This window comes from Chenopodium quinoa, unplaced genomic scaffold (genome assembly GCF_001683475.1).
Source record: "Chenopodium quinoa cultivar QQ74 unplaced genomic scaffold, ASM168347v1, whole genome shotgun sequence".
NCBI lineage: Eukaryota > Viridiplantae > Streptophyta > Magnoliopsida > Caryophyllales > Amaranthaceae > Chenopodium > Chenopodium quinoa.
Window position 1 is genome coordinate 7,104,237 of NW_018743292.1, and position 25,922 is coordinate 7,130,158.

Genomic DNA, 25,922 nt, shown 5'->3' on the forward strand with positions numbered 1-25,922 from the left:
TGAAGTACCTCCTATTGTCTCTGAATAATACCCCCAAGTAATAAAAGTCTTTGTTATCAAATCAAACCTTAGTCCTAATTGTACTCTATGCATATGACTTTCTAATTTTCAGTGTGACTCTATCACTACAGATCAAGAAACAAACGTTTTTTTTTTAAGACGAACACAGATAAGTAAAGAATGCTATCCTAGTTTCTTGTTCTCCCTGTAACTTTTCCATTAGTAAGAAAGAAATAAATTACAAAATTTTAAAAAGCCACTTATTTTGTGATCAGACTTGTCAGTTGTCACCTTATGTTAAGCCGTCCCCGCCCTCCACCTTCCCCCCCCCCCCCCCCCCAATAAAAAAATAACAGAATAACACTACTACTATGCACAAAATACTAGGAGCACCAAAACATTACCTAAATGGATTCACTAGTAATTAACAACAATGAGTGAGGTGCTTGCAATCTAGTATAATTACTTCGTCAAAATTACATAAATGGATTCACCATTCCTGTAAGGATAACACCTGAGAATTCAAGGTCCAAAATCTTTGCATACATCTTAACTGCAATTTAACTGATAAACTTCTGAAGCAGATCCTTGTTCGAAGACAATAGACCAACAAACAATGAGATAGTGTTTGCATCAGCTTCAAATCCTTTTCCAGCCATAAGATCACGATAGTATAAAGCATTTGACAAGTCATTATTGATTATATAACCTCTAATGATCGTATTATAGGTAAGATCATTAGGGGGGCAACCATCTTCCTCCATTATCCTCAACACTTGAGGAACTTCACTCATGAGCCCTTTCTTGCAGAAGCCTTTGATCATTATAGTGTATGTTTTAACATCAGGTTGCAGACCTTTTGTTACAAGATCTGAAAAGAACTTTGCTGCATCTTCAAGTTGTCCAGCCTCACACAAGTTGTCTATTAGGATATTGTAGATGACAACATTTGGCTTAACACCATTATCCTCCATTTCTTCAAGCAATTTCACTGCCTCATCAAGCAGCGCACTTTTGCAAAGGCCGTCAAGCAAGGAGGCATAGGTGACAACATTTGGAGTTACTCCGGCAGCCAGCATTTCCTCGAACAGCTTACGTGCATGAGGGAGTCTATTGGCTTTGCACAGTCCATTGATAAGAGTGTTGTTGGAAACAACATTAGGGGTTATTCCTTTCCGAAACATCTCTTGGAAAATGTATTGGGCCTTGTCAATGTTATTAGCCTTGCAATATCCATTAATCATAGTGCTGAAACTTACAAGATTAGGCTCACAACCATTTTCAGCCATGAGATCAAGTAGGTTCTCTGCATCTTCCATCTGACCATGCAAACAATAACCATCAAGTAATGCACTATAAGTAAGGATGTTTGGAGGCACACCTCTCTTAGTCATGTGGTGTAGAATGGACTGTGCTTGATCAACACAGCCATCTTTACAAAACATGTCAACCAGCATGTTGTAGGTCTCAACAGTAGGTGCTATGTTGCTCTCTAGCATTTCAGTCAGCATACGCTGAGCGTCATCCCCACAGCTGGAATTGTAGAGGCCTCGAATCAAAGTATTATAAGTGACAACATCGGGTTTAATGCCCTCAGTTTTCATAGAGGAGAACAGGGCTAGGGCCTCTTGTAACAACCTGTCCTTGCAAAGACTATCGATAATAGTGTTGTATAAAACAATGTCAGGCTTAAAATGAGATCCAGATTGCATTTTCTTAAGAAAAGCGAGAGCAGACGCATTGTCGCCAATCCTACAAAGGCCTTTGACAATAGTATTATACGTAATTAAGTCGGGTTGGAAACCAAGCTTTACAATTTTATTAAACAAATGAGCAGCTTGGGGTAGCTTATCGCAGTGAACATATCCATTAATTAAGGTATTAAAAATGACACAATCAAGGGGATAACCAAGCTTAAGCCTTTTAGCAAGGAGAGAAAAAGGCGAAATCAAGTCTGCCCAAATGACAGTAGCAATTAGCAAGAACACTTAAAGAATGCATACCATGTGAAATACCAAGTAATTCAATCTTTCGGAAGAGAGAGACAATGGTGGAATGAGGTTCAAGGCGTTTCAATTTGGAAATGGCAGTAAAAAGCTGAGTAAATTGGATAAGAGAAGGAAGAGGACGCAAATTAACCTTTTGATTGAAGAGTAAAAGGGGAGAATTAAGATCGGAAAACCCTAATTTAGATCGTTCAGTAACTGATTGGAGAAACAAGTCACGATTATCAAATGTATGAGCACGATTAGGGTAATGATGGGGATAATATCGGGAATAAAAATGAAAGGGGGAAAACTTGAAGAAATGAAAAGGAGAGAGAGAAATACCGCCATGAGAGAAGGCTAGAGAAGCACCAGCAGCTCTGAAACTCATCTTCTTCAGAGTGCAATCATACCACTTAAGGCAAATAAACATTATTGCAGTTTTTCCAAACTCATATTTTCAGGCCAGGATTTTATCCAAAAAAAACCAAGGGATAGCTCATTTTATCTTTTGGGAATTTTATCTAAATCTCTTAGAAAAAATTAGAAATAATAATCTCAACTTTGGATTATTATGGAGTAATCCGAATTTTAGGGTTCCTCTTTTTCTTCAATCCCCTAGCCGGTCAACCAAGTTAATGACCTATTATATAAGGTCACTTAACACATGTCAAGTTTTGATTGGTCAAAAAATAAAAAAATAAATAAAAAAAAAACCCAGAAACCGTTTCCACTGTCTGACCACCGTAACCCCCACCACCACCTGCCATGCCCAAAGGGTATGTTGCATTTAAAAAAAAAAAAAAAAAAGAGGAAGTACTTAGACTAGAGGAATAGTGAATGGAAATGCAATTTATTTAGGCATGTCCGCATGTATTTTGTTCTGCTATTAACATCAACTATACTGCTTTTGTCAAAAAAAAAAAAAAAAAAAAAAAAAAAAAAAAAAAAAAAAAAAAAAACATATCAACTATACTGAGATTTTAAAAGTGTTGAATATCCTTTTGCTGAATTATTATCTATTCATTTCACAAATATGTGATTCCAGAAATCCAAGTTTAGCTTTGCAATGACCTCGGGCGAACCACTTCTATCAATCATGAATTCATGGCTGAAGGTGCAGAGGCTCAGGTCTTGAGGATGGACAAAGTATTGTAATGTGCCAAATGCACACATACATACTAGGTGGTCCATATAAGCATGCGAAAGTTCAGCATTTCGTTACAAATGATGCATCCAGCCCCGCATTATAGATGGAGCCTGTCATTCAGCATTGACAGGTCTCTTTTTTGTCTTCACTGTGTTTTTGGGGAAAAAGGGAAGTGAGATAGCTAATTACATAGAAGGAAAAATATAGCCAAATGGGATCTCCTGGAGAAAAAACAAGGGGACGGAGGGAGTAGGTTATAATATCTTATTATTAGTTCAGCTTCATGCATACAAAATGTTATGTACTACCTTAATCCGTGAGACTTGTGAATAATACAAAGTTGGTCGCAATTGGGTCTTTGAGGTAAAAGGTTTTGAGGTCAAAGTTCAAATCTTTACCAACAATCTATTTTTATAGACAATTACGTATAATATGAAATGATATATAAAAAAAAAAATGTTTTAAAACTTCCATATAAGTATACTACTCGTAACATTTTACTAATATATAAGAGATTGGTCAATTTTAACATCTTCGGCCACAAAGAACTAACTTATTATTTAGGGCAGAAGGATTAACCAATAAGATAAGAGTTAGTCGATTAACACAAATAAGAAGTCTCTCAGAATGGGAAGTGATGACCCTACCCCAAGTTAATGTAAAAAACACACTTTTATAAGAAATTAAAGTAGAGCACATCTTCCTTGCTTGATCTTGACAATGTGATAGTTCAAATATTTGCCTTTGAACATACGTCATAAAATACCAAATTTTACCTTTGTACCCCAGTTTCCATTGAACTCGGGGTATGAAGTGAAGGAAAAAGAACAAATAGTTTCTTATATACATTTTAAGGAGCTTAAAAAGTAAATGAGTTAGGAAAACTAATTGGTCTTGACTTGACAACATAAACTGAATCACGTTTTCAAATGACTCGGTATCCTTAACTGTAGATACTCTTGAAAAGATGAATCACCGATCTATATGAAATTTTCAGGTATCTTTTTTAGTGTAAATTTATAAATGAGTAATCAGGGGGGAATCAGAAGCAACCGTATATCTTTTTAGGGGGTGTTTGGTTTAACGACTGGAAATGAAATAGAAAGGAATCAAATAAGATAGGAAAAGGATATGAATAACCATTACCTTTGTACATTGTTTGGTTTTACTATAGAAAGGAATCAAATGTATAGAATTCCATTTCATTTTGTTTGGTTTTATATGGAAAGGAAACACTTTCAAACAAAATTCAACTACATACTCCTGCAGCATATTATAGGATCAATTCATAGTGCAATCATACTACTTAAGGCAAATAAACATCACTGTAGTTTTTCCAAACTCATATTTTCAAGCTAGGATTTTATCCAAAAAAAAAAACTAAGGAATAATTCATTTTATCTTTTGGGTATTTCTTTAAATATAAATATGAGAAAAAAAAAAGACCTCATAAATTAATCTTAAAAAAGTCAAGGACTTTCTCAAAAATAAAAATAAATTTTTTCGGATTTTATTTGATAAATGTGAAAAAATACATTAAATATTTTTATTATATGTATTAATAATTATGGATATGATTGTTGCCGAGGAAGAAAGTTATAATAACAGAAGTGAGAGAGAGCATCCACTTCTTTTAGAAGCTCCGATAAGAATAGCGAGCAATTGCTTGTGAATGTTAGGCCAACGCTTGATAATCATAGCAGCTTAGTGCTCACTTTGTTAAGGACAAGAAGTGATATTACAGGAGAGTAAGAGATTATAGAGTAAGAAGAGTAAAAGTTAAGGGTCGCGTAACAGATTTGTTATCGCAGAGTTTAAGGCGGATTCATTTTGGTGGATATGGTTAACGTCAATTAACGGAAATGGCTACTCTACCACTCCAACCAAACAAGTTGTAACGGGATCTCTTATTAGAATCCGTTTCCAACCCCTTGAAATGCATATACCAAACATGCTCTTAATTTACTGTGCCTCTTAGTTCTTTATCTAGCATATTTGCTACTAGATTTCATGTTAGAAGAAAAGATTGACACAAAGAAAGAAGACATTGGGAAGATATATCTGATATAATAATTTGATAGGCTAAGCATATCACATTCAACCTTCTTCAGCATATCACATTCAAACTTGATTTCAGTCAGACTAGCTTAACACCTTCAATCACTTGGCTTAAAAACCACATCATCTAAAGCAAAAATCTGATGTGAATAGAGATGTTGTATTAAAATCAGCACAACTTGTCCTTCATCAATCCTCATCACTGAATGCACAACAGTATAAGTCGCATTTTGCTGCATATCACTGTAGAAATTTATAGTACGCCGTGAAAATTAAGCTTGAATCTAATAAGTCCAAGAAAATCGTCCTCATTTCTTCAGCTACACAAGAATCCACAACATTAACATTTTGGCTTTCAACAAGGTCAGGGAGATCTTCCATAATGAATAGGTCACTGTGTTTCAATGACAAAATGGTTAGAGATTCTAAAAATAATAATCATCACCAAGAACATATGTAAGATTCTAACACTAAAATACTGTGTAAAATAAAATTGAATGAGATCCTTCCTATTTTTTTTTATTTTTTTTTAGGGAAGATCCTTCCTATATTATTATTGGCTTTGTAAGTGGAAGAACTATCAAATAAAGTATCGTGATTTGTCTAGTTTTATTGAAGCATTATAAAAAGAAAAACATATTTGTCTATTATTAATATTGTATGAATTGATATGTTACCTAATTTTGAGTGAGTAATCTAATAATGTTGATATGCTAGCTGAAATTGTAATTTAGTAGTTATAGCCGTATCTGATATTTTGGTGGCCCCAGGTAAAATGATAATAGTTTTGTTAAGTAAATCATATATATATATATATATATATATATATATATATATATATATATATATATATATATATAGGGGTGGGATCATGTGAGAACCAAGGCTTATATGAGAACCCTCTTAAAATAAGAACCAATCTTACACCATCAATTTTGAGATTATGGATGGCTGAGATTAATTATCACTTTCTCATGCATTTTCTTGGGAACACGCATTTTAGTCATTGGTACATGCTTTTTAATTATCTTGAGAACACGCATTTCAGTCATTGGTACATTTCACACATATGGTATGGAACAATGTATAATATTTATGGGACAATAGTTCATATTTCTGGAACAATATAAATAATATTCGAATGAAATATTATATGAAACATCAATGATTTTTATGTATAAAACAAAATCAATAGTATATGAAACAATACATATATTTTATGGAACATAAGTAGTATAAAATGAAACATAAGGTATGTTTTTTGAAACATCAATAAGGTATAAGAAATCACAGTAAACCTAGTTCATATAGAGCCCAACTATATGAAACAAGCAATAATATATATGAAACATTAATATTATAAATTGAAACACTTAATATATTTTACGAAACATCATTAATGACGTACACTTCAACTACATTTTAACGTAACGTTCGAATTTATGTGAACCTTGCATTTTACTGAACAATCTATTGGTTTTCCAATGCAAATTAACGTGTTTCAATGCAATAAATAATAAAAAGCATATAATAATGACAGCTTTTGACAGATTTTGTGTCCCAATACAAATTACAATATCATTATTATATGAAACAACACATATATTTTTGATAAGTGGCTTTTATGCCACTATTCGGGATCCTTTTTCCTATCATTTCCCTCCATTTATCGCTTGTTTAGCCCTATTTTTGCCGCGCTTCTCCATATATTGCACAACAATGCTATTTCCCTCGTACTTCCCCTCTACTCTACCTTTTTGTGCTGTTTTTGGGTGTTTTTCTGTGTTTTGCAGGTAAACCAATAGATACGTGAAGTAGAAGAAAGTTCGGGATAGTTTCGAGAGCCAGTTTCAATAGCAAATCAAGTGAGGAGCTTTAATCAGGCTGTGCGCCCAGGAGAGCCCTCTCTCCAGCTCTGCGCGGGCGCGCAACCCAAGGGAGAGGGCGCGCATTCAAGGCCAAGTCAGGATGTAAACCTCGTAGATGCCTCGCGCTCAGTAGAGGGCGCGCTACTCATCCTGCGCGGGCGCGATGATCTCTGGAGAGGGCGCGCAGATTAGCTTGAACTCTTGAAGATTGAAGGCAACTTTCTGTAGATGCCAAGCGCGCTCAGTAGAGGGCGCGCAGTATACTTCGCGGGCGCGCAGATGTTAGTAGAGGGCGCGCACACGAAAGTTCGCGGGCGCGCAGACTTTAGTAGAGGGCGCGCACCTCATCCTGCGCGGGCGCGATGATCTCTGGAGAGGGCGCGCAGATTAGCTTGAACTCTTGAAGATTGAAGGCAACTTTCTGTAGATGCCAAGCGCGCTCAGTAGAGGGCGCGCAGTATACTTCGCGGGCGCGCAGATGTTAGTAGAGGGCGCGCACACAGAAGTTCGCGGGCGCGCAGACTTTAGTAGAGGGCGCGCACATCATCCTGCGCGGGCGCGCAGATGTTAGTAGAGGGCGCGCACACGGAAGTTCGCGGGCGTGCAGACTTTAGTAGAGGGCGCTCACATCATCCTGCGCGGGCGCGCAAAGAGCTGTAGCGGGCGCGCACGCCGTCAGCCCAGCCCGTTTTTATTTCCCTACTTAAAAGCTGATTTGAAAAGGGAATGAAGGCAGCTATTCCATTTAGGGTAATATGCTTAGAACATTTCTAGAGAGAGAATAGCCTCCATTGATGCTTGTATAAGTTTTTAGAGAGAGAAAATTCAGATTCTTAGTCTTTTATCACCCAAACTTTAATCTTTAATCTAGATTAGTGCTTTAATCATACTTGTAATCAATTTTGGAGCAATCTATTGGATTTTTGATGGTTCACCATTGAAGGTTCAAAGACCCATTTTCTTATTTCAATACAAGGTTGAAGCTTTGTGAGCTCTTTCTATCTTAATCCCTTTTATTTTGATTTATTTACGTATTTCAAGTATTTTGATTGATATGTTGATGATTTTGATTATGGCCAATATTTTGGGTATTGTTGATATGTGTAGTTTCTCTCTCCTTGGCTAGACTTTTAGCTAGGGGAAGGGGAATGGATGACTTGGTTGCTATTTGACTAAATACTTGATTTTTGGGGATTTAAACCCTTGTTGTATGAACTTGTGCTTATTGTTATATGGTTGATGTTGTGCACCATTGACTATATTATTACATGTCCTAATTGATGTGCGGGAGTGATCATGTTAGGATAGATCGTAGTTTATACATTGCTTAATCAATTGCATGGGAATGAATTGTGTTAAGTAGAATCCTTGCTCCCTTGGTTCCAAATCCTTGATTATCTATGTGTTTAGCTCTTGATCTCCAAGTTGATGTTCCCCGATCCCCCTAGCGTTTTTAATCTCATAGTCCCCAATACTTGTTAGTCTTTGTTAATTGTTAGAGTAATTTTGGTAGCCTTAGTTTATTTATTGTCTTGTTTTCCACCACTCTTATTCATATACACCCCTTTTAAAACTCTATTGCTAGCACTTAGTGTTGCAATCTCCCATTTCTCCATGGATCTCGACCCTTGCTTGCCTCTATACTCATTTAGGTAATCTAGGATTAATTTGATAGGAAAGTGTATTGACGACGACATTTCGCTCCTCATCAATTTTATGGAACATAAGTACTATAAAATGAAACATAAGGTATATTTTTTGAAATATCAAATAAGGTATAAGAAATCAAAGTACACCTAGTTCATATAGAGCCCAACTATATGAAACAGGCAATAATATATATGAAACATTAATATTATAAATTGAAACACTTGATATATTATACGAAACATCATTTACAACGTACACTTCAACTACATTTTGTGTTTCAATGCAATAAATAATAAAAAGCATGTAATAATGACAGCTTTTGACAGATTTTGTGTCCCAATGCACAAAAATTAAAAAAAAAAAATACAAACAATCATTACAATTAATGAAGGTGGCCCACGTGAATTCCCACTAATGAAACAATAAATCTGAACCATTCATCTAATAAAAATGAATGGTGTTAGATGAATTCTCATTTTAAAATGATTCTCACCTAAGCCCATGAGTTCTCACATGATCCCATTTATATATATATATATATATATATATATAGAGGAAGGCTCATATAAGAACCCTCCTCTATATAAGAACCCATTATATATAAGAACTAATCTGGACCGTGGAATTAGCTTGATCTGACCGCTCAAAATGAATGATTAGTAATGACATTTTTGTAATTTGAAGGAGTTTATTCAAATTCTTTTTCCTCTTCCTTCATCTAGTTATTTTATGTTTCTCAACTCTCAGCTTTCTCTCTCTAAAATTCTCAGCTTTCTCCCTCTCCTCAGTTCAACAGATTGGCGAAAGTTCATCAAATTCATCACGATATTTTCACAGATTTTGGATTAATTATTGTAAGTTTATTAATTTTATAATCAGATTTGTTTTAAATTTAATGATTTTTCATGCAATTTTGATGCGATTAATTTCATGCGATTATTTTGAGCATTTTCTATGTAATTGTTCTCAATATTGTTTAGCGAATATTTTGCTGCGATTTTGCTACGAATTTTATGCGATTTTGATGCGATTTTTTGCTGCAATTTGATGTGATTTTGTTGCGTTTTTATGCGATTCTCAAATATTTCCCTGATTTTTTTGCGATTTTGATATGCTGCGATTTATGTTCGATTTTTACTGATTAATTCATGTTTTCGTCAATATTTTTGCGATTTTTTGCGAATTTTCTATTCGATTTTGTTTTTGGCGATTTTCTATTCGATGTATATTTATTTTGCTCGATTATTTATCAATTCGATTGTTTGATTGTTCGAATTGTTTGTTCTTATTTTGATTTTTTTTGTTCGGTTTTCTTTTGCGATTTCGATGCTGTTTTATTTGCTGCGATTTTTTCTCAAAATTTTCCAGCTTTTTGCGATTTGTGTATGCTGCGATTTTGATGCGTTAATTTTTTCTCAAAAGGAAAAAGGAAAAAGGAAAAAGGGGGTGGGGAGGCTGGGTGGGTCCCCGGCACAGGGGATCTGTTCACCGGCGAGGTTTAGGGTTGGCTGGGTAGAGAAAGGTTAGGTGGCGGCTAGGGTAGCGACGGCGGCGAATTTGGTGGCTGGGAAGAGGAAAAGGGTGGTGGTGGTTTTTCCTTTTCCTTTTTTTTTTTTTAATTTTATTATTTCTAGATTTTATATAGTTCACTATGTTCTAAGCAAAAGCAAATTTAGAACATAGCTATGTTCTAAACAAATTTAGAACATAAAGTAATTTACTACGTTCTAAGCAAATCAAATTTAGAACATAATTCACTATGTTATAAGGAAATTTAGAACATAAAGTAATTCATTATGTTCTAAAATAATTCAAGATGTTCTAAAGTTTTCCTTCTATGTTCTAAAATTTTCCATCTATGTTATAAAGTTTACTCTTTGTGTTCTAAAGTAATTCACTGTGTTCTAAAGTAATTCATTATATTCTAAACTATTATTTAACTATCTTAGCATGTTCTAAACTTTTATTTAGCATATATTAAGTTTACTCTTTATGTTCTAAAGTAATTCATTGTGTTCTAAAGTAGACAATCTTAGCATGTTTGTCAAAGCTTGTTTAATTAGCACTAGTCTTAACTTGGGATAACTTTTGCTTTAAAGGACTACTAATGATAGATTGATTATATAGCCAATATAATGAACCCACCTTAATGCAAAGTAATCGATCATCAAATTACAATAAACGATGCTAAAGATAGTGTTTAGAAGTGCAAAAGGATATGATTAAACAAAAAAAATTACTTTTGTGATTATCTCATATAGTTGTTAGTAGTTTTTTCCTCTAGTTCAAGTGTTTTTATATACATTAGCCTACTAGCTCAACGGGTAGAGCATTGTTTGAGTTTTTTCATTAATTTCATCAATTTCGTTTTCTAGTTTTCTTTTTCTTCTTCAATTTCCAGATTTTTCCAAATTTTATTTCTAGATTTTATTTCCTTTGCTTATTTCCAGATTTTTTATTTCCAGATTTTTCTGTTTTTTTCCTTTGCTTGAGTTTTTCAACATCGTTTTCGATTTTATCCTATTTTGTTTTCCAGATTTTTGATTTTTAATGGATTTTAATTTCTGGTTGCTTTTTTGCTACAATTTGTGTTTTCAAAATAGGTTATGCATATTGATGGATTTAGATGGTGTGCAACCTAATTATCCTTCTTCCTGTGTTACTCATTCAGGTAATTTTATTGTTTTCAATGTTTTAATTTCAATTTACTTACATGTTCTAAAGTTTCTTTACTATGTTCTAACATTTATCTGTAATGTTCTGAAGTTTTCTCTGTATGTTCTAAAGTTTTCTATATATCTCTCTCTTTATATTCTAAAACTTTCATTCTATGTTCTAAAGTTTACCTTCTAATTTTAAAATTTTACTTTTTATGTTCTAATGTTTACTTTCATTGTATGTTCTAAAGTTAACCTTCTAGTTTAATTTTTTCACTTTATTGTAAATTTTATTATGTATGTTATAAAGTAATTCACTATGTTATAAGTATGTCCCTGATTTTATATGTTCTAAAGTTTATCCTTGATGTTCTAAAGTTTATCTTTGATGTTCTAAAGTTTTCTCTGTATGTTCTAAAGTTTTTTATGTATCTTTCTCTTTATATTATAAAGTTTATTTTTATGTTCTAATGTTTACTTTCATGTTCTAATGCAGTTGGTGATATTTATCGTACTCTAGAGGTTGTTGGATCATTTAGCCCTGGTGGTACCACTAAGGAATGGATTCCAAGTGTTCCCGAGGAGTTAAAACCCAGTTTGGGGATGATATTTAAAGATCCTGAAGAGGGTCTTAGTTTTTATAAAGCATATGCAAATGCCGCTGGGTTTACTTCTAGGAAATCTACTACTAAAAGGAAGAAGAATAACAAAGATATAATTGCTTTTCAATATGGAGTTTGCAATAAGGAAGGTTTTAGGGCAATAAGAAAACCTATTGCTCAACAAACAGTTTATGAAGAAGGAAAAGTTCGTATTACTAGGAAACGTTTAGTCACTCGTGTAGGATGCAATGCTCACATATGTATGAGATATGATGCTGGAAAGTATGTTGTAACTCATTTCAAAGAAGAACATAATCATCCTTTATATACTCCAAGTTGTGCAAAATTTCAGAAGGATAATAGAAAAATGCATATTATGCATAAAAAGTTGATTGTTGATAATTCAAAGGTGATTTATTTTTATTGTACTAAATAATGTTTTTTTTTTGTTTTTGATTTACTATGTTCTAAAGTTAATTCTTAATCTTAGTAATATTTTTTTTTTTTCTAACAGGTAAATGTTGGTCCTGTGAGGTCTTATACTATGATGAAAGAATTAGCTGGATCACATGATAATGTTGGTGCATCTAAACAAGATTTCAAAAATTTTTATAGAGATTTGAAGGCTTTTATTGATGGATCAGATGCCCAAATGTTTGTGGATAATTTTCAAAATAAGAAATTGCTCTGGAGTGCATTTTTTTTTCCTATGATGTTGATGAAGAAGATAGACTTTGTAGAGCTTTATGGGCTGATCCAATCTGTCGAAAAAATTATGCACTTTTTGGTGATATGTTTCTTTTGATACCACATTCAAAACAAACAGGTGATGTTTTAAATATAAATTTTTTCATAATGTAATTAATATTTTACTTTTACATATTAATTTTTTAAACATATGTTCTTATATTCTAAATATCATGCCTTGTGTTCCTAAACAAATATCCATCATGTTTTTGATGTTCTAAAACAAATATTCTTTATGTTCTAAACTATGTATGCCTTATGTTCTAAACATATATTGCTAATGTTCTACCTTATGCTTTAAAATATATCCATCATGCTTTTATGCTTTAAACATTATGCTTTTGTGTTTTACACTTTATTCTTTGTGTTTCTAAACTAATATCCATCATGTTCTAAACATTATGTCTATATGTTCTAAAGTTTACTTATAAGTTTTTAAAGCTACATTGTATATTTTTAGTTTAGTGTTTATGTTTTAGAGTAATTCATTATGTTTTAAAAACAACTATATTACTGCCACGTTTAATAATTAAATTAAATTACTATCCTCTAAAGTTTATCCTTAATGTTCTAAAGTATACCTCTATGTTCTACAATTTACCTCTATGTTCTAAATTTTACCTCTATTTTCTGCATAAATAATTTGTGTATGTTACAGATATAATATGATCTTTGGTCCATTTACTGGAGTTGATCATCATAAAAAATGTGTTACTTTTGCGGCTTCTTTTGTAGCTCATGAGGATATATCATCTTTTGAATGGGTTTTCAAAACTTTTCTTAAAGCAATGGGAAATAACGAGCCTGTGTGTTTGATTACCGATCAAGACCCTGCAATGAAAGTTGTTGTTCGTAATGTTTTTCAAACTACAGAACATAGGTTTTGTATGTGGCATATTATGAAAAAGGTGCCTGAAAAAGTAGGTCGGGCGATTGCCCAAGACACTGATTTCTTGAAAAAACTGTGTTCATGTGTTTGGCATTTAGAGATTGAGCCGGCAGAATTTGAAGAAAAGTGGAACAAAGTTATTTCAGAATTCCATTTGAACGATCATGAATGGTTGGCATACATGTACAACATACGTGATATGTGGATTCCAGCGTATTTCAGAGATTTATTTTTGGGTGGCATTATGAGAACCACATCTAGATCAGAAAGTGAAAATAATTTTTTCACTATGTTCACAAATCCCCATCTCACTTTGATTGAGTTCTACATGAGTTAATAAGTAATTGTCTATATATGTTCTAAAGTTACTCTTTATGTTCTAAAGTTTTCCTTGTATGCTCTAAAGTTTTCTTTTTATGCTTTATAGTTTTACTATTTATTTTATAATTCTCTTTTATGTTTTCTTTTTCTCTTTATGTTTTAATAATATTTAGATCATAATAAACATGTCATGTATATTTATATGTTCTAATGTAATTCACTCTATGTTCTACAATTATCTTCTATGTTTTAAAGTTAATTTCTATTTTCTATAGGTTTGAATGTGCATTGGATGCTCAAAGGCACACTCAAAATAAAATGGATAATGATTCGAAGAATAAGCGTCCGGAGTGTAAGACTCCAATTCCTTTAGAGAAAGATGCTTCTGAATTGTTTACAACAACAATTTTCTATGAATTTCAATATGAGCTTGAAATTGGATGTTTTAATTGTGGTGTTGAGGAGATGAAGAAGGACAATGAGCTTTACATTTTCAATTTGAGGGAAGGAACTAGAAGGAGGACTTTTGATGTTGTTTTTGATCCAACTACCTTTGATACCAAGTGTTTTTGTAAAAAATTTGAACGTGATGGTGTGCCTTGTAGGCATATGATTTGGGTGTGGAAGGCAAGGATGTTAGAAAAAATTCCCAAGGCCTACATTCTAAATAGATGGTGTACAATGGCTTATAAGAAGCCCATTTTTGATTTAGAGGGTAATGTGTTGGAGGAATGTATTAATGCAGTAGATAAGAAAATGTTATTAAATGATTTGTGGTCTGAAATTCATGCTTGTGTGAGTTTAGTGCAAAACAATGAAGATGATCTTAGTGATCTTGTCAAAAAACTTCGAGCCATGAGGGCAGATTTGGAACAGAAGAAAACAAATGGAAGCAACAATCTTTCGAGCAAAGTTAAAGACATTGAAATGCTTATTGGAGCTAGTCTACCTTCTAATGTTTTAATCAAACCTCCTAAAATTTCGAAGAACAAAGGCACGGGGGTTCATGTTCCAAATCAGGTCAATGTTCCAAATGATGTCCATGTTCCAAATCAGGTTCATGTTCCAAATCAGGTAAATGTTCCAAATGATGTCCATGTTCCAAATGATGTCCATGTTCCAAATGAGGTTCATGTTCCAAATAGTGACAAAAGAATGAAGAGTGACAGAGAAAAGTCTATTGAACAAAGTCAAAAGAAGAAGAGATTATGTAGAGCATGTGGGGAGCTTGGTTATCATGATAGTCGTAATTGCCCTGGAAAAGTCAAGTGATATTGTAAGTAAACTTTATTTTTAATTTTCTTATATTTATTTTGTTCTAAAGTAATTATGTTTTAAGCAAGTTTAGAACATAAAGTTATTCATATATGTTCTAAAGTAATTCAATATGTTCTAAAGTGTTTTCTCTTTGTTCTAAAGTTACTTTTCTATGTTCTAAAGTGTTTTCTCTATGTTCTAATGTTTATTCTTTCTGTTTTAGTGTAATTTAATATGCTCTAATGTTTAGAATATAAAGTTATTCATTTTGTTCTAAAGTTTTCCTTTATATTTTAACTTTTCTCTTTATGTTCAAAATATTTTCTTTATATGTTCTAAAGTTTTCTTTATATGTTTTAAAGGTTTCTTTAAATGTTCTAAAGTTTTTACTCTATATAATATCATGTGTTCTAAACTAATAGAAATGGCATGTTATAACATTTTTTAATGCTAAATTATGTGCTTATGTTCTAATATTGTTTTTTTTTTTTTTCTTTACAGGTTGGTGAATATACTATTAATCCAGTTGCATGAGATGTTATATATTTAGAAACAATATCTCATTTACTAGCACGTAAAATATTATTCATGTAATTCTTAAAATATAAGAACTCAATTTATTTACTTTTAGAAACAATATATTTTTATTTCTTTTTTGTCCAATTATTATTCAGAGTATCTCTACTAGTGTTTTTCTTATCAATTTTTATGTTAATTAAAGTTGATTATAATGTTTTATAACATCTCCTGTCTTTTCATCTTCCCCCCTTTTCGTAATTATAAGTTGTTTTATTAAGTCAATTTGAACTACGAGTAATGATAGTACAAGCATTTTAGATACCTTTATTAAACAACATTTAGTTGAATCTTGCTTTAATCAACTTTTATTTATTCAAGTTTCTTAACATTGATTTACATATGCCTTCTTAGATATGCACTAAAGAGTGTATGCATTGTATTCAAAAGGAAAAATAAAGCAAAAGTAATGGATTAGAAGCAGCCAGTTTAGAACATAAGCAAATACTTTAGAACATAGATAAAAATAATTAGAAGATTAGCAAAATCAATAATTTGGACATGTAATAAGAAAAAAGTACAACATAATAAGATATAATTAGAATCAAGTTACCAATTGAATGCTTTGGAATCTTGTTACTTTGGCTGTTGTCATTTCTTGTTACTTTTTTTTAATTTTCTTATGTTCTAATGTTCTACACTTTAAGTTTTAAGTCAAAATTAATATATAATAATATATTCTAATATCCTAACTTTATAAGCATATAATTATTAAAACATAATCAAAAATACTTTAGAACATACCCATATAATTTAGAACATGAATATAATTTAGCATATAAGTTTATATGATATATTTTATATTAAAATTTTAGCATTTAATATGATTCAACAATATATTTCTTGTAACAGGTAAATACATAGAACATAAAAAATTACTGTTATATTCTTTGCAAATATCTCTCTACAAATATAAACTTAAGATCTTAACAATCATATATCCATTTTGTTCTCCTTTGACCACTTTTTTGATCTCCTAATCACTTTGTTCCGTTCTTCATTTACTTCTGCTGTTATTATCTTCTCACAATACTCCACTCTTAATTTTTTCATTTGGTCAAACTGCAAAAAAAAAAAAAAAAAAAAAGAGTAACTTTTAGAACATAAACATAAACATTTGGTCAAACTGCAAAAAAAAAAAAAGAGAGTAACTTTTAGAACATAAACAGAAATACTTTAGAACATAAGCATATAATTTAGAACATGAATATAATTTAGCATATAAGTATAAATAAATATAATAAACCATAATATATCTAAACAATAACCAAACCAAACCACAACACTAAAACCATAACACCAAAACCATAAACGAAACTAATTTAAAACATGTATCTTATGTTTTAAACTTACATTGTCTAATTCTAGTCCCGAATTCCATTGTTTTACAGATTCTCCTTCATATGTTTCCATGTGCTTCAACAGGAACACTCCACAATCATGTTTGTTCTTATTGCTCTTCCATGACATACTCAAGTTTCTTGTTTTGAAGGAGGATACAAAGTCACTCTTTATATTTGAGTCAATTGAGTGAACGAAATCAGCAAATGCATTCAACTGAAAAATTGGATAAACTTTAGAACATATAAGGTAAACTTTAGAACATAAAGAAAAACTGTAGAACATATAAGGCAAAAGTTAGAACAAAAGTATAATTAAAAAAATGTAAACTTGATGTCTTACCATTAATCTATGGTAATTTCCATATTTATTGTGAAAAGGAATATTTGGTGGAAGAAATCTGTTGTCAATCAAATCAAATGTTCCTTCCACAAAGTTGACACACAGCAAATAGTAGTGATCTGGTAAAACGACCGGGAAGAAAACCTAATAGATAAACAGAATTAGAACATAGATAAGCAAAATTAGAACATAAGCATGCATTTTAGAACATAAGCATATAGATTAGAACACAAGCATATAATTTTTATAACATGTAGTTTAGAACATAAGTAAGTAGTTTAGAAGATAAATAAGTAGTTTAGAACATAAGTAGATACTTTAAAACATAGATAAAAATAATTAGAACATAAACAAAACCAATAATTAGAACATATAATAAGAAAAAAGTACAACATAATAAGATACCAAATTACCAATTGAATGCTTTTGAAGCTTGTTACTTCGGTCGTTGTCATTTCTTGTTGCATTCTATCAAACAAAGCCTTCATTCTATCATCTTGCCTTTCATTTGATTTGAAGTATTTTTCTGTACAACATATGAGCTGAAAAAGAAAAAGAAATTAAAACATAAGTAATTAGAACATAGGTGCATAGTATAATCTATATGAGAAACAAAAAGAATCTACTCTTAGAACATAGTTATAATTTTAAGTTCGAAAAACATACATAGCATTCAGTACTGAAAAAGAATCTACTCTTCTTGTCTACACCACGTCTTTTATTTTCAAAATTCAATAGGCAAACATAAGCATCCACAACATTGTTCAACATGTGCTTATCTTCTATGAGACTATGAATCTCATCTCTCGTAATCGTTGTCCCCATGTTATCAGCATACAAAAGCTCCCTAAAATCAGAACAATAAAATCAGAACATAAGCATGTAGTTTAGAACATAAACACATAATTTAAAACATAAGAATATAGTTTAGAACATAAGTACCTATTTTAGAACATAAGCATATAGTTTTACACATGTACTTTATAACATAATCTCGTAGCTTAGAACACGCAGTTTAGAACATAAGAATGAAGTTTAGAACATAATTTATAGCTTAGATCATAAGCATATAGCTTAGAACATAAGCATATAGCTTAGAACATAAGCATATAATTTTAAAGTTTTAAAGTCTTACTTATTATCTCCTTGAGCAAACGCATACTCAGCTACCTTTCTATTGTCCACATTCTTGAAAAGTTTTTCATGTTCAACCATGAAAGGTGAACGCAAGTACATTGGAAGCTTATCCTTTCCTCTTTTTTTCCGTGTCTTTTCTTCTCCTTTTTCTTCTCCTTGTTTCCTACTTAATTCAATTAAAAAATATCACATAGATAACAAAAACCATAACTAAATCAAACCAAAATTTATTGATAACAAAAACCATAACCAAATCAAACCAAAATTTATTATTACCAAGTTCTAAATTAAAATTTAACTAAACCATAACCAACATTTGTTTTAAAGTTTACAAAATGATTACCCTTTCTTGTTCTCATTTTTTTCTTCTTTGTTCTTCTCTTCATTCTTGCTTCCTTCATTTTCTTTCTTCTCCTCTTTTTCCTCCTTTTTCTTCTTCCCCTTTTCTTCTCTCTTCTCCTCTTGGATCTCCTCTTTTTCCTCCTTTTTCTTCTTCCCCTTTTCTTCTCTCTTCTCCTCTTGGATCTCCTTTTTTTCCTCCTCTTTCTTCTTCCCCTTTTCTTCTTTCTTCTCCTCTTGCTTCTCTTCTTTTTCCTCTTCTTTCTTCTTCTCCTTTTCTTCTTTCTTCTCCTCTTTTTCCTCTTCTTTCTTCTCCTCTTTTTCCTCTTCTTGCTTCTCCTCTTCATCCAATGTAGGTGGATGATCTGGATTTAGAAAAGCACAATTTAGAACATTTGCTGTCACTTCTTCGTAAGTGAGTTCTGCTTCATTATCTTCTTGATTTTCTGGGACATCAAACCATAAGTAGAAACAATAAGGACACAACATAGAAATAGTTGGAAAAAATTTAGAACATTAGAAATAACTAGAATATAACCAGAAAAATTTAGAACACAAGAAGTAACTTTAGAACATAACTAATTTACAACATAATTATATTATTTAGAACATATGCACATAATTTAGAACATAATCATACAATTTAGAACATATGCACATAATTTAGAGCATAACTAATTTCAAACATAATCATATTATTTAGAAAATATGCACATAATTTAGAGCATAACTAATTTAGAACATAATCATATTATTTAGAACATATGCACATAATTTAGAACATAATCATATTATTAGAGCATATGCACATAATTTAGCACATAATCATATAATTTAGAGCATATGCACATAATTTAGAACATAAGCATCTGATTTAGAAAAAATTTAGAACATCAGAAATAACTTTAGAACATAACAGAAAAAATTTATAACATAAGAAGTAATTTTAAAACAAATCTAGTAATATTATTTCAAAAGAAAAAAGTTTGAAAATAATGTAAAACTACCAACTGCTGGTGAGGGGGTCAATAACTTGAAACTTGGAGGAGTTATATCAAAAGGTTGCTTCTTTTTTGGAGGAATTGGGGTTTTTGGTGACTCCTCATTCCTTTTCTCTTTCTTCTCAATTTTTTCCTCCTCGTTTCTCTCTTTTCTGTACTGCTCTTTTTCTTCTTCTTTTGATCCCAAATCTTCATAGCAATTACACCATAAAAATTAAGTATTATAGCAAATAGCAAAAAATAATTAGAAAATAAAAAGTAACTTTAGAACATAAGAAATATATACAATTAGGAGACAACCTAGAAATAGTTAGAATATAAAAAATTAAGAATTAACTTTAAAGCATAACCAGAAAAAATTTAGAGCATAAGAAGTAATATTAGAACATATCTAGTAAATATTAGTACATAAAAAATGAATTTGAAAATAATGTGAAATTACCAACTACTGGTGAGGGAATCAACAAGTTTTTGTCTTTATTCTCTTCATTTCTCTCTTCTTTGTTCTTATCTTTTTCCTCTTCCTTTGATCTCAAATCTGCTTAACAATTAGAACATAACTAATTTAGTACATAACTAATTTAGAACATAACTAATTTAGAACATAATCATATAATTTAGAACATAAGCATGTGATTTAAGCGCATGTTTTTAGAACATAAAAAAGTACTTTAAAACATAAGCATCTAATATAGAACATAAGTATAATTTGGAAATTAAGCATGTACATGTGAAATTACCAACTGTCGGTGACTTTGGTGACCTTGTTTCCTCGAATTTCTTCCATGCCTTATCCATAACCATATCCAATTCTTCAATAAATGCCGGTTCATCGAAGACATGTTGATCTTGGCTGAGTATAGAAGGGCTTTTCTTTTCTTCTTGGTTCACGAATGTCTATAAAATAAGAAATTATAATTTAGAACATAATATGCATAATATTTATATAAATTTATTATACTTTAGAACATAAACTGAAAATACTTTAGAACACAACCAGAAAATACTTTAGAACATAATTATAATACCTTTGTTGTGTACTTGCACCATATGTTGTCTATGAGATGTTGCATTTTTCCTGTTGTTTCTTCCTCAACAAAAAGATCTTTTGCTTGTTCTAACATGCCATACATCTCTTTAACATTCGAGGCAAGTGTTTTTGCCAAATCTCCAAATTTGCTCAAAAAGCCCTTCATTAGAACACAAAAATATTTTAGAACATAAAGGACATAACATGGATAATTTAACAGAAAAGGATTAAATGGAGCATAAAATATAATTTACAATATAAACTAAATCATACCATCATGTCATTTCGAGAAGTTGTAGAACTAGAACCTATTGATGATTTTTCCATTCTCTTCTCTTTTTCCTTTTGTTTTGGTTGTTTCTTTTTTCCTTTTGGTGCCTTCTAGTATATAAATTATAAAATTTAGAAAACAACAACATAAAGTGTAGTGTTTAAACATAAACATATACAAATATCATACCACAATTGATTCCATTCTTTCCAAGAGTTTTCCATATCCAAATCCATGATCTTTTTCAAACTTATATCTCACTTGAATCCTTTCCTTTGTCCACACCGAAATTAGTGGACATTTTCTTGGTTTTTCTAACCCTCCTCTTTGTAGACGATCAAAATAGAATACCTATTTAGTACATGTTAAGAATTAATTAGAATATTTTTCACACATTTTCAACATAACAAGAATAATATATATACATAATGGTAAGAATTTAAAACTTACCATTAGAAAAGGTAAAGGACCTGTAAAGTAAGAATTTCCCTTCTTCCATACACTTACAGAATCTTTCAAGTGCTCAATCACAAATGTGCACCAATCCAATTCAGCAATTTTCTTTACATCCATACAACTATACAAGAATTTAATGTATAGTTGTGGGTTGTTTGTTGATCGAATGCAACAATTGACAACACATACCACAAAGTTCCAAAGAAATTCATCAGGAACTGATTTTTCCTTCTTCAATTCTTGAATTCTGTCAATCAATCTCTTGTTGGTTGGACTTCCCTTTTAGAGGTAAAAAAAAACATATAAATTAAAACCTATGGAGATAATAGATCTATTTTAAAGCAAAAAACACTTTAGAACATAAGCAAAGCACTTTAAAACATACAATTTATAACATAAAATTCATACTTTAGAACATAAAATTTAAAACATAACCACATTATATCATCATACTTTTTTTGAGGCCAAACTTGCTTCTCCAAGCTTTTAGAAACTTGCTCCATTTCAGATTTGACTCATCATTTGGTTGCTCAATCCTTTTGCCTCCCAATGGCAACCCATAAGCCAAATGAACATCAATTGCCTCCAAAAAGATTTCTTGTTTTCTCTTTGGTAACATCAAACAACATCTCTTTGTGTCAAAATTCGTAACCAAGTTTTCTGTCAACCTAGAATTATAATGAAAAATGTAAGATTTAAAGCACAATACAGCTATATTTAGAATATAATAGTCAATCTTTAGAACATAGAAGATTAAAACATTTAGTATAATATTTAAACTTTTGAACATAATTTAGAACATTATATAATAAAAAAAGTCTATTTTAGAACATAATAAACATACATTAGAACATAACAAAAAATTAATTTAGAACATTAGTGTATAGCAATTCAAACATGAGAGTTCATAATTTTAGAATACAAGAAGTAACTTTAAAACATAAGTAATTTACAACATAATCATATTATTTAGAACATATGCACATAATGTAGAACATAATCATACAATTTAGAACATATGCACATAATTTAGAACATAGCTAATTTCGAACATAATCATATTATTTAGAACATATGCACAAAATTTAGAGCATAACTAATTTAGAACATAATCTTATAATTTAGAACATTAGTGTATAGCAATTCAAACATGACAAATCATAATTTTGAACATAACATTGATAATACTTATGATTTTAGAATATGATTTTAGAACATAACATTCTACTACTTACGTAGAATTAATATGGATTGGTAAATCCAATTCCAAAAAGCCTCCAAAACCAATGTTCCGAATAGCTTGCTTTTGTTTTTCCGAAAGATTTATCAACACATCCTTCATGAATTGAGTAGGAGATACTCTTTGATAAGGTTGCCTCTTAACTAGTTTATCTTGCTCATTAGCTTCTACTACTTGGACATCCTCACCATCTTCTTCTTTTTCAATCTTTCTTTTCTTCTTCTTCACATCCTCACCATGAATAGATAAACATAATTAGAACATAGATAAGCAAAATTAGAACATAAGCGTGCACTTTAGAACATAAAAATAAAGATTGTAAAGATTAAAGAGTATTATTACCTGAGTTTGATTTTTTTTATTGATTTTTTGTTCCTCCTCACTATCATCTTCCATCTCCTCTTTTTCATCTTTCTCTTTCATCTTTACATCACCCTTATTATCATCCTCACCATCATCTTTACTATCATTATTCTTGTCATCATCCTCAACATTATTACCCTCTTCTTCTTTTTGATCTTTTCCTTCTTCTTGATCTTTTTCTCTTCCTTCCTTTTTTTTGCAATTTTTGAGGTGGTTGAAGCCTTGTTGGAAGTTTTCTATGTCTTATAGCAACACTTTTACTTTCAATATGCTTCTCAAATTCCGATCTATCAATTACTTCCGCTTCAACGTTTTCAACTTTCCTTTAAAAACAATTAAAAATAATTAGAATACAACTAACATTAAATAGAGTGCAAATATAAAGGGATAAGATGAACATAAACTATAATGGATACATATTAGAACATAATACAAATCTTCAGAACATAAGAGAAAATTTTAGAACATAATGGAAAACTTTAGAACATAATGGAAAACTTTAGAACATAATACAAATCTTTAGAACTTAAGGGAAAACTTTAGAACATATTGGAAAACTTTAGAACAAAATTTAAAACATAATAGGTAAAGTTTAGAACATTAGTTTAGTTACCTTTTTCTTACATAAGTAATTTCTTCTTCTTGTATATTAGTAACTCCTTCTTCTGATTTTTCTTCATTTTGGCCTTGCATTTTACTGCAACATTAAGAAATCAAAAACATTAGTAACATTCCAACATTATTATTATATTTTTGAACATAGGAATAATTTAGAATATGCTGAAAAATAGTTTAGAACATGCTAGAGAGTGAAAAACCCAAAATAGAATGAGTAAACTAGAAATTTAAAAGACAAATGAAACAGAAACATGATAAGGTTTGATTGAGTTTATTTTCAACCCATGTTCTAAATTATTTCAACCTATGTTCTAATTTTTTCTTATGTTCCAAATTTTTTCTACCTATGTTCTAAAGTTTGTTTTCAGCCCTGCAATCACAAGTTCACTACTAACAACCCCTAACCAATTAACAACCCCTATGTTCTAAAGGATCCATTAAAATGCACAGTCGATATATAAGTGAACTCCATGCAAAAGGATCCGAAATACAATGCATAGTTCCCAATATGCTGAATTGCTGATTCTATAATACATCACCGCAGAACAAAAATGTCAACATAATTCACAATCACACAGGCAGCATTCATCACTTTGGAGTGCAACGAAAGGGTTGCAAGCTGATTGTAGAATGAAGACCCAATGAACTAGAGAAACTCAAGTATAAGACCATAAAAGGCCTGGAGAACACAAAGGAATCTGAGTCACCAAAGAAATAAATCCTCACCAAAGCCAATTGTCATGTTGCTGCTGATGGAGTCAAACCTTGCAAAGGTCTAGCATGGGGAAGAAGTCGAGTACCATATGCTGTTAGCTGAGTTTACTAATGAAAAGCTAATTAACATGCCTCAGTCTTGGTTTAAATTTATAACAAAACCTCAAAGAAATTAACCACCAGCCTCATAAAATCAAGCAATGTCACTGCGATCAAGCATATCGATCAAAGTCATTTTGACAACATTCTAATTTTACGCCTTTTTTATGATTCCTCTTTGATTGTAATGTCACATCGTATTATGAACGAATTGACAGCGATGGGTCGGGATGATAACTGATTTTATGTTGTCTCTGTTCTAGATGCTCTATTATTGAATTTTCTTCGGTACATTTTCCCATTGAATAATTCAAAATATTAGCAAAATCGAACTAAAATCAAGCAAAATTCGAACTAAAATCGAGCAAAAATCAAACAAAATAATCGAACAAAAATCGAACTAAAATTGAACCCTAAATTCGAACACTAAAGCTATCTAACTTACTCAAAAATAATAATATGTGCTGGTAATTCGAGGCCTCTGGGTTGTGTCATGGGCGTTCAGTATAATATGAATTTTTTCATAAAGAAAAGATGCAAATAAATAAATAAATAAAAATGACTAGCCATTTATCCAAAAAAACCTATCCTCAAACTTACTCAAAAATATATCGAATGTAAAAACAAAATCCACTTGAACATCATGCTAATTTCATAGAAATTTAAACAAAATCGAAAAGAAAAACATACAAAATCGGCTTTAACTCATGCAAAATTCATGAAAATCAAATCGCAAAAATCAAAATCGCCAGTTTGCAAACATCATGCGATTGAAATCACAAAATCGAATTGAATATCATGTGAAATTCATAAAATTAGAACATAATCAAAGAAAAACGTACCTGATTTGAGCAATTTAGGTTGTTTTGCAGCAATTTGGGCTAGATTTTGAGATTTGAGGAGAGGGAAAGTAAAGAGGATTGAAAGTTTGAGGAGAGAGAAAAGTATGAACGTTTAGGGAGGGTTTTGGGGGATTTTTTTTTTGTTTTAATCTTGACCGCTCATCCTAATCTAATCCTACGGATGAGATTGGTTCTTATATAACTAGGGTTCTTACATAAGGAGGGGTTCTTACCGGATCCCTCCCCTATATATATATATATATATATATATACATATATATATACATACAATATCATGAAGTTGTAATAACTTTTACCGTCATCACATACAAATGGGTTTAACATTACATACTACCATCTTCCTTTAAC

The 25,922-nt window shown here is 31.2% G+C and overlaps 4 protein-coding genes and 1 pseudogene across 4 annotated transcripts; 2 read left to right on the forward strand and 3 right to left on the reverse strand.

Annotated features, from left to right (window-relative positions):
- Window positions 1-405: 405 nt before the first annotated feature.
- On the reverse strand, window positions 406-3,119 carry LOC110736739 (annotated as a pseudogene).
- Window positions 3,120-11,322: 8,203 nt separating this feature from the next.
- LOC110735880 (protein FAR1-RELATED SEQUENCE 5-like) lies at window positions 11,323-13,943 on the forward strand. The gene is made up of 5 exons (XM_021916058.1): window positions 11,323-11,382; window positions 11,865-12,379; window positions 12,485-12,757; window positions 13,178-13,197; window positions 13,376-13,943. Exons 1-5 carry the CDS (start codon window positions 11,328-11,330, stop codon window positions 13,941-13,943), a joined length of 1,431 nt encoding a protein of 476 aa, XP_021771750.1. The 5' UTR covers window positions 11,323-11,327.
- Window positions 13,944-14,029: 86 nt separating this feature from the next.
- On the forward strand, window positions 14,030-15,768 carry LOC110736743 (protein FAR1-RELATED SEQUENCE 12-like). Its single transcript, XM_021917039.1, has 2 exons — window positions 14,030-15,203; window positions 15,686-15,768. Exon 1 carries the CDS (start codon window positions 14,246-14,248, stop codon window positions 15,197-15,199), a length of 954 nt encoding a protein of 317 aa, XP_021772731.1. The 5' UTR covers window positions 14,030-14,245; the 3' UTR covers window positions 15,200-15,203; window positions 15,686-15,768.
- A 792-nt stretch (window positions 15,769-16,560) lies between these two features.
- On the reverse strand, window positions 16,561-18,977 carry LOC110736745. The gene is made up of 7 exons (XM_021917041.1): window positions 18,924-18,977; window positions 18,579-18,743; window positions 18,110-18,290; window positions 17,857-17,985; window positions 17,444-17,587; window positions 17,114-17,317; window positions 16,561-16,822 (listed from the first exon to the last, which is right to left on the reverse strand). Exons 2-7 carry the CDS (start codon window positions 18,677-18,679, stop codon window positions 16,694-16,696), a joined length of 888 nt encoding a protein of 295 aa, XP_021772733.1. The 5' UTR covers window positions 18,680-18,743; window positions 18,924-18,977; the 3' UTR covers window positions 16,561-16,693.
- A 3,139-nt stretch (window positions 18,978-22,116) lies between these two features.
- On the reverse strand, window positions 22,117-23,470 carry LOC110736746. The gene is made up of 3 exons (XM_021917042.1): window positions 23,260-23,470; window positions 22,913-23,139; window positions 22,117-22,345 (listed from the first exon to the last, which is right to left on the reverse strand). Exons 1-3 carry the CDS (start codon window positions 23,338-23,340, stop codon window positions 22,117-22,119), a joined length of 537 nt encoding a protein of 178 aa, XP_021772734.1. The 5' UTR covers window positions 23,341-23,470.
- Window positions 23,471-25,922: the final 2,452 nt, after the last annotated feature.

Bases quoted from the DNA above. Each gene is read 5' to 3' on its own strand.
- LOC110735880 (XM_021916058.1), top strand. From the start codon at position 11,328: ATGGATTTAGATGGTGTGCAACCTAATTATCCTTCTTCCTGTGTTACT. The intron at 11,383-11,864 runs GTAATTTTATTG...GTTCTAATGCAG, and splicing joins TTCCTGTGTTACTCATTCAG to TTGGTGATATTTATCGTACT. The intron at 13,198-13,375 runs GTAATTCATTAT...TGTATGTTACAG, and splicing joins TTTAGTGTTTATGTTTTAGA to ATATAATATGATCTTTGGTC.
- LOC110736743 (XM_021917039.1), top strand. From the start codon at position 14,246: ATGGATAATGATTCGAAGAATAAGCGTCCGGAGTGTAAGACTCCAATT.
- LOC110736745 (XM_021917041.1), bottom strand. From the start codon at position 18,679: ATGTACTTGCGTTCACCTTTCATGGTTGAACATGAAAAACTTTTCAAG. The intron at 17,318-17,443 runs GTAAGACATCAA...CCAATTTTTCAG, and splicing joins GAAATTACCATAGATTAATG to TTGAATGCATTTGCTGATTT. The intron at 16,823-17,113 runs GTAAGTTTAAAA...TTTTTTTTGCAG, and splicing joins CGGGACTAGAATTAGACAAT to TTTGACCAAATGAAAAAATT.
- LOC110736746 (XM_021917042.1), bottom strand. From the start codon at position 23,340: ATGAAAGAGAAAGATGAAAAAGAGGAGATGGAAGATGATAGTGAGGAG. The intron at 23,140-23,259 runs GTAATAATACTC...GAGGATGTGAAG, and splicing joins ATAAAAAAAATCAAACTCAG to AAGAAGAAAAGAAAGATTGA. The intron at 22,346-22,912 runs GTAAGTAGTAGA...TTATAATTCTAG, and splicing joins CCAATCCATATTAATTCTAC to GTTGACAGAAAACTTGGTTA.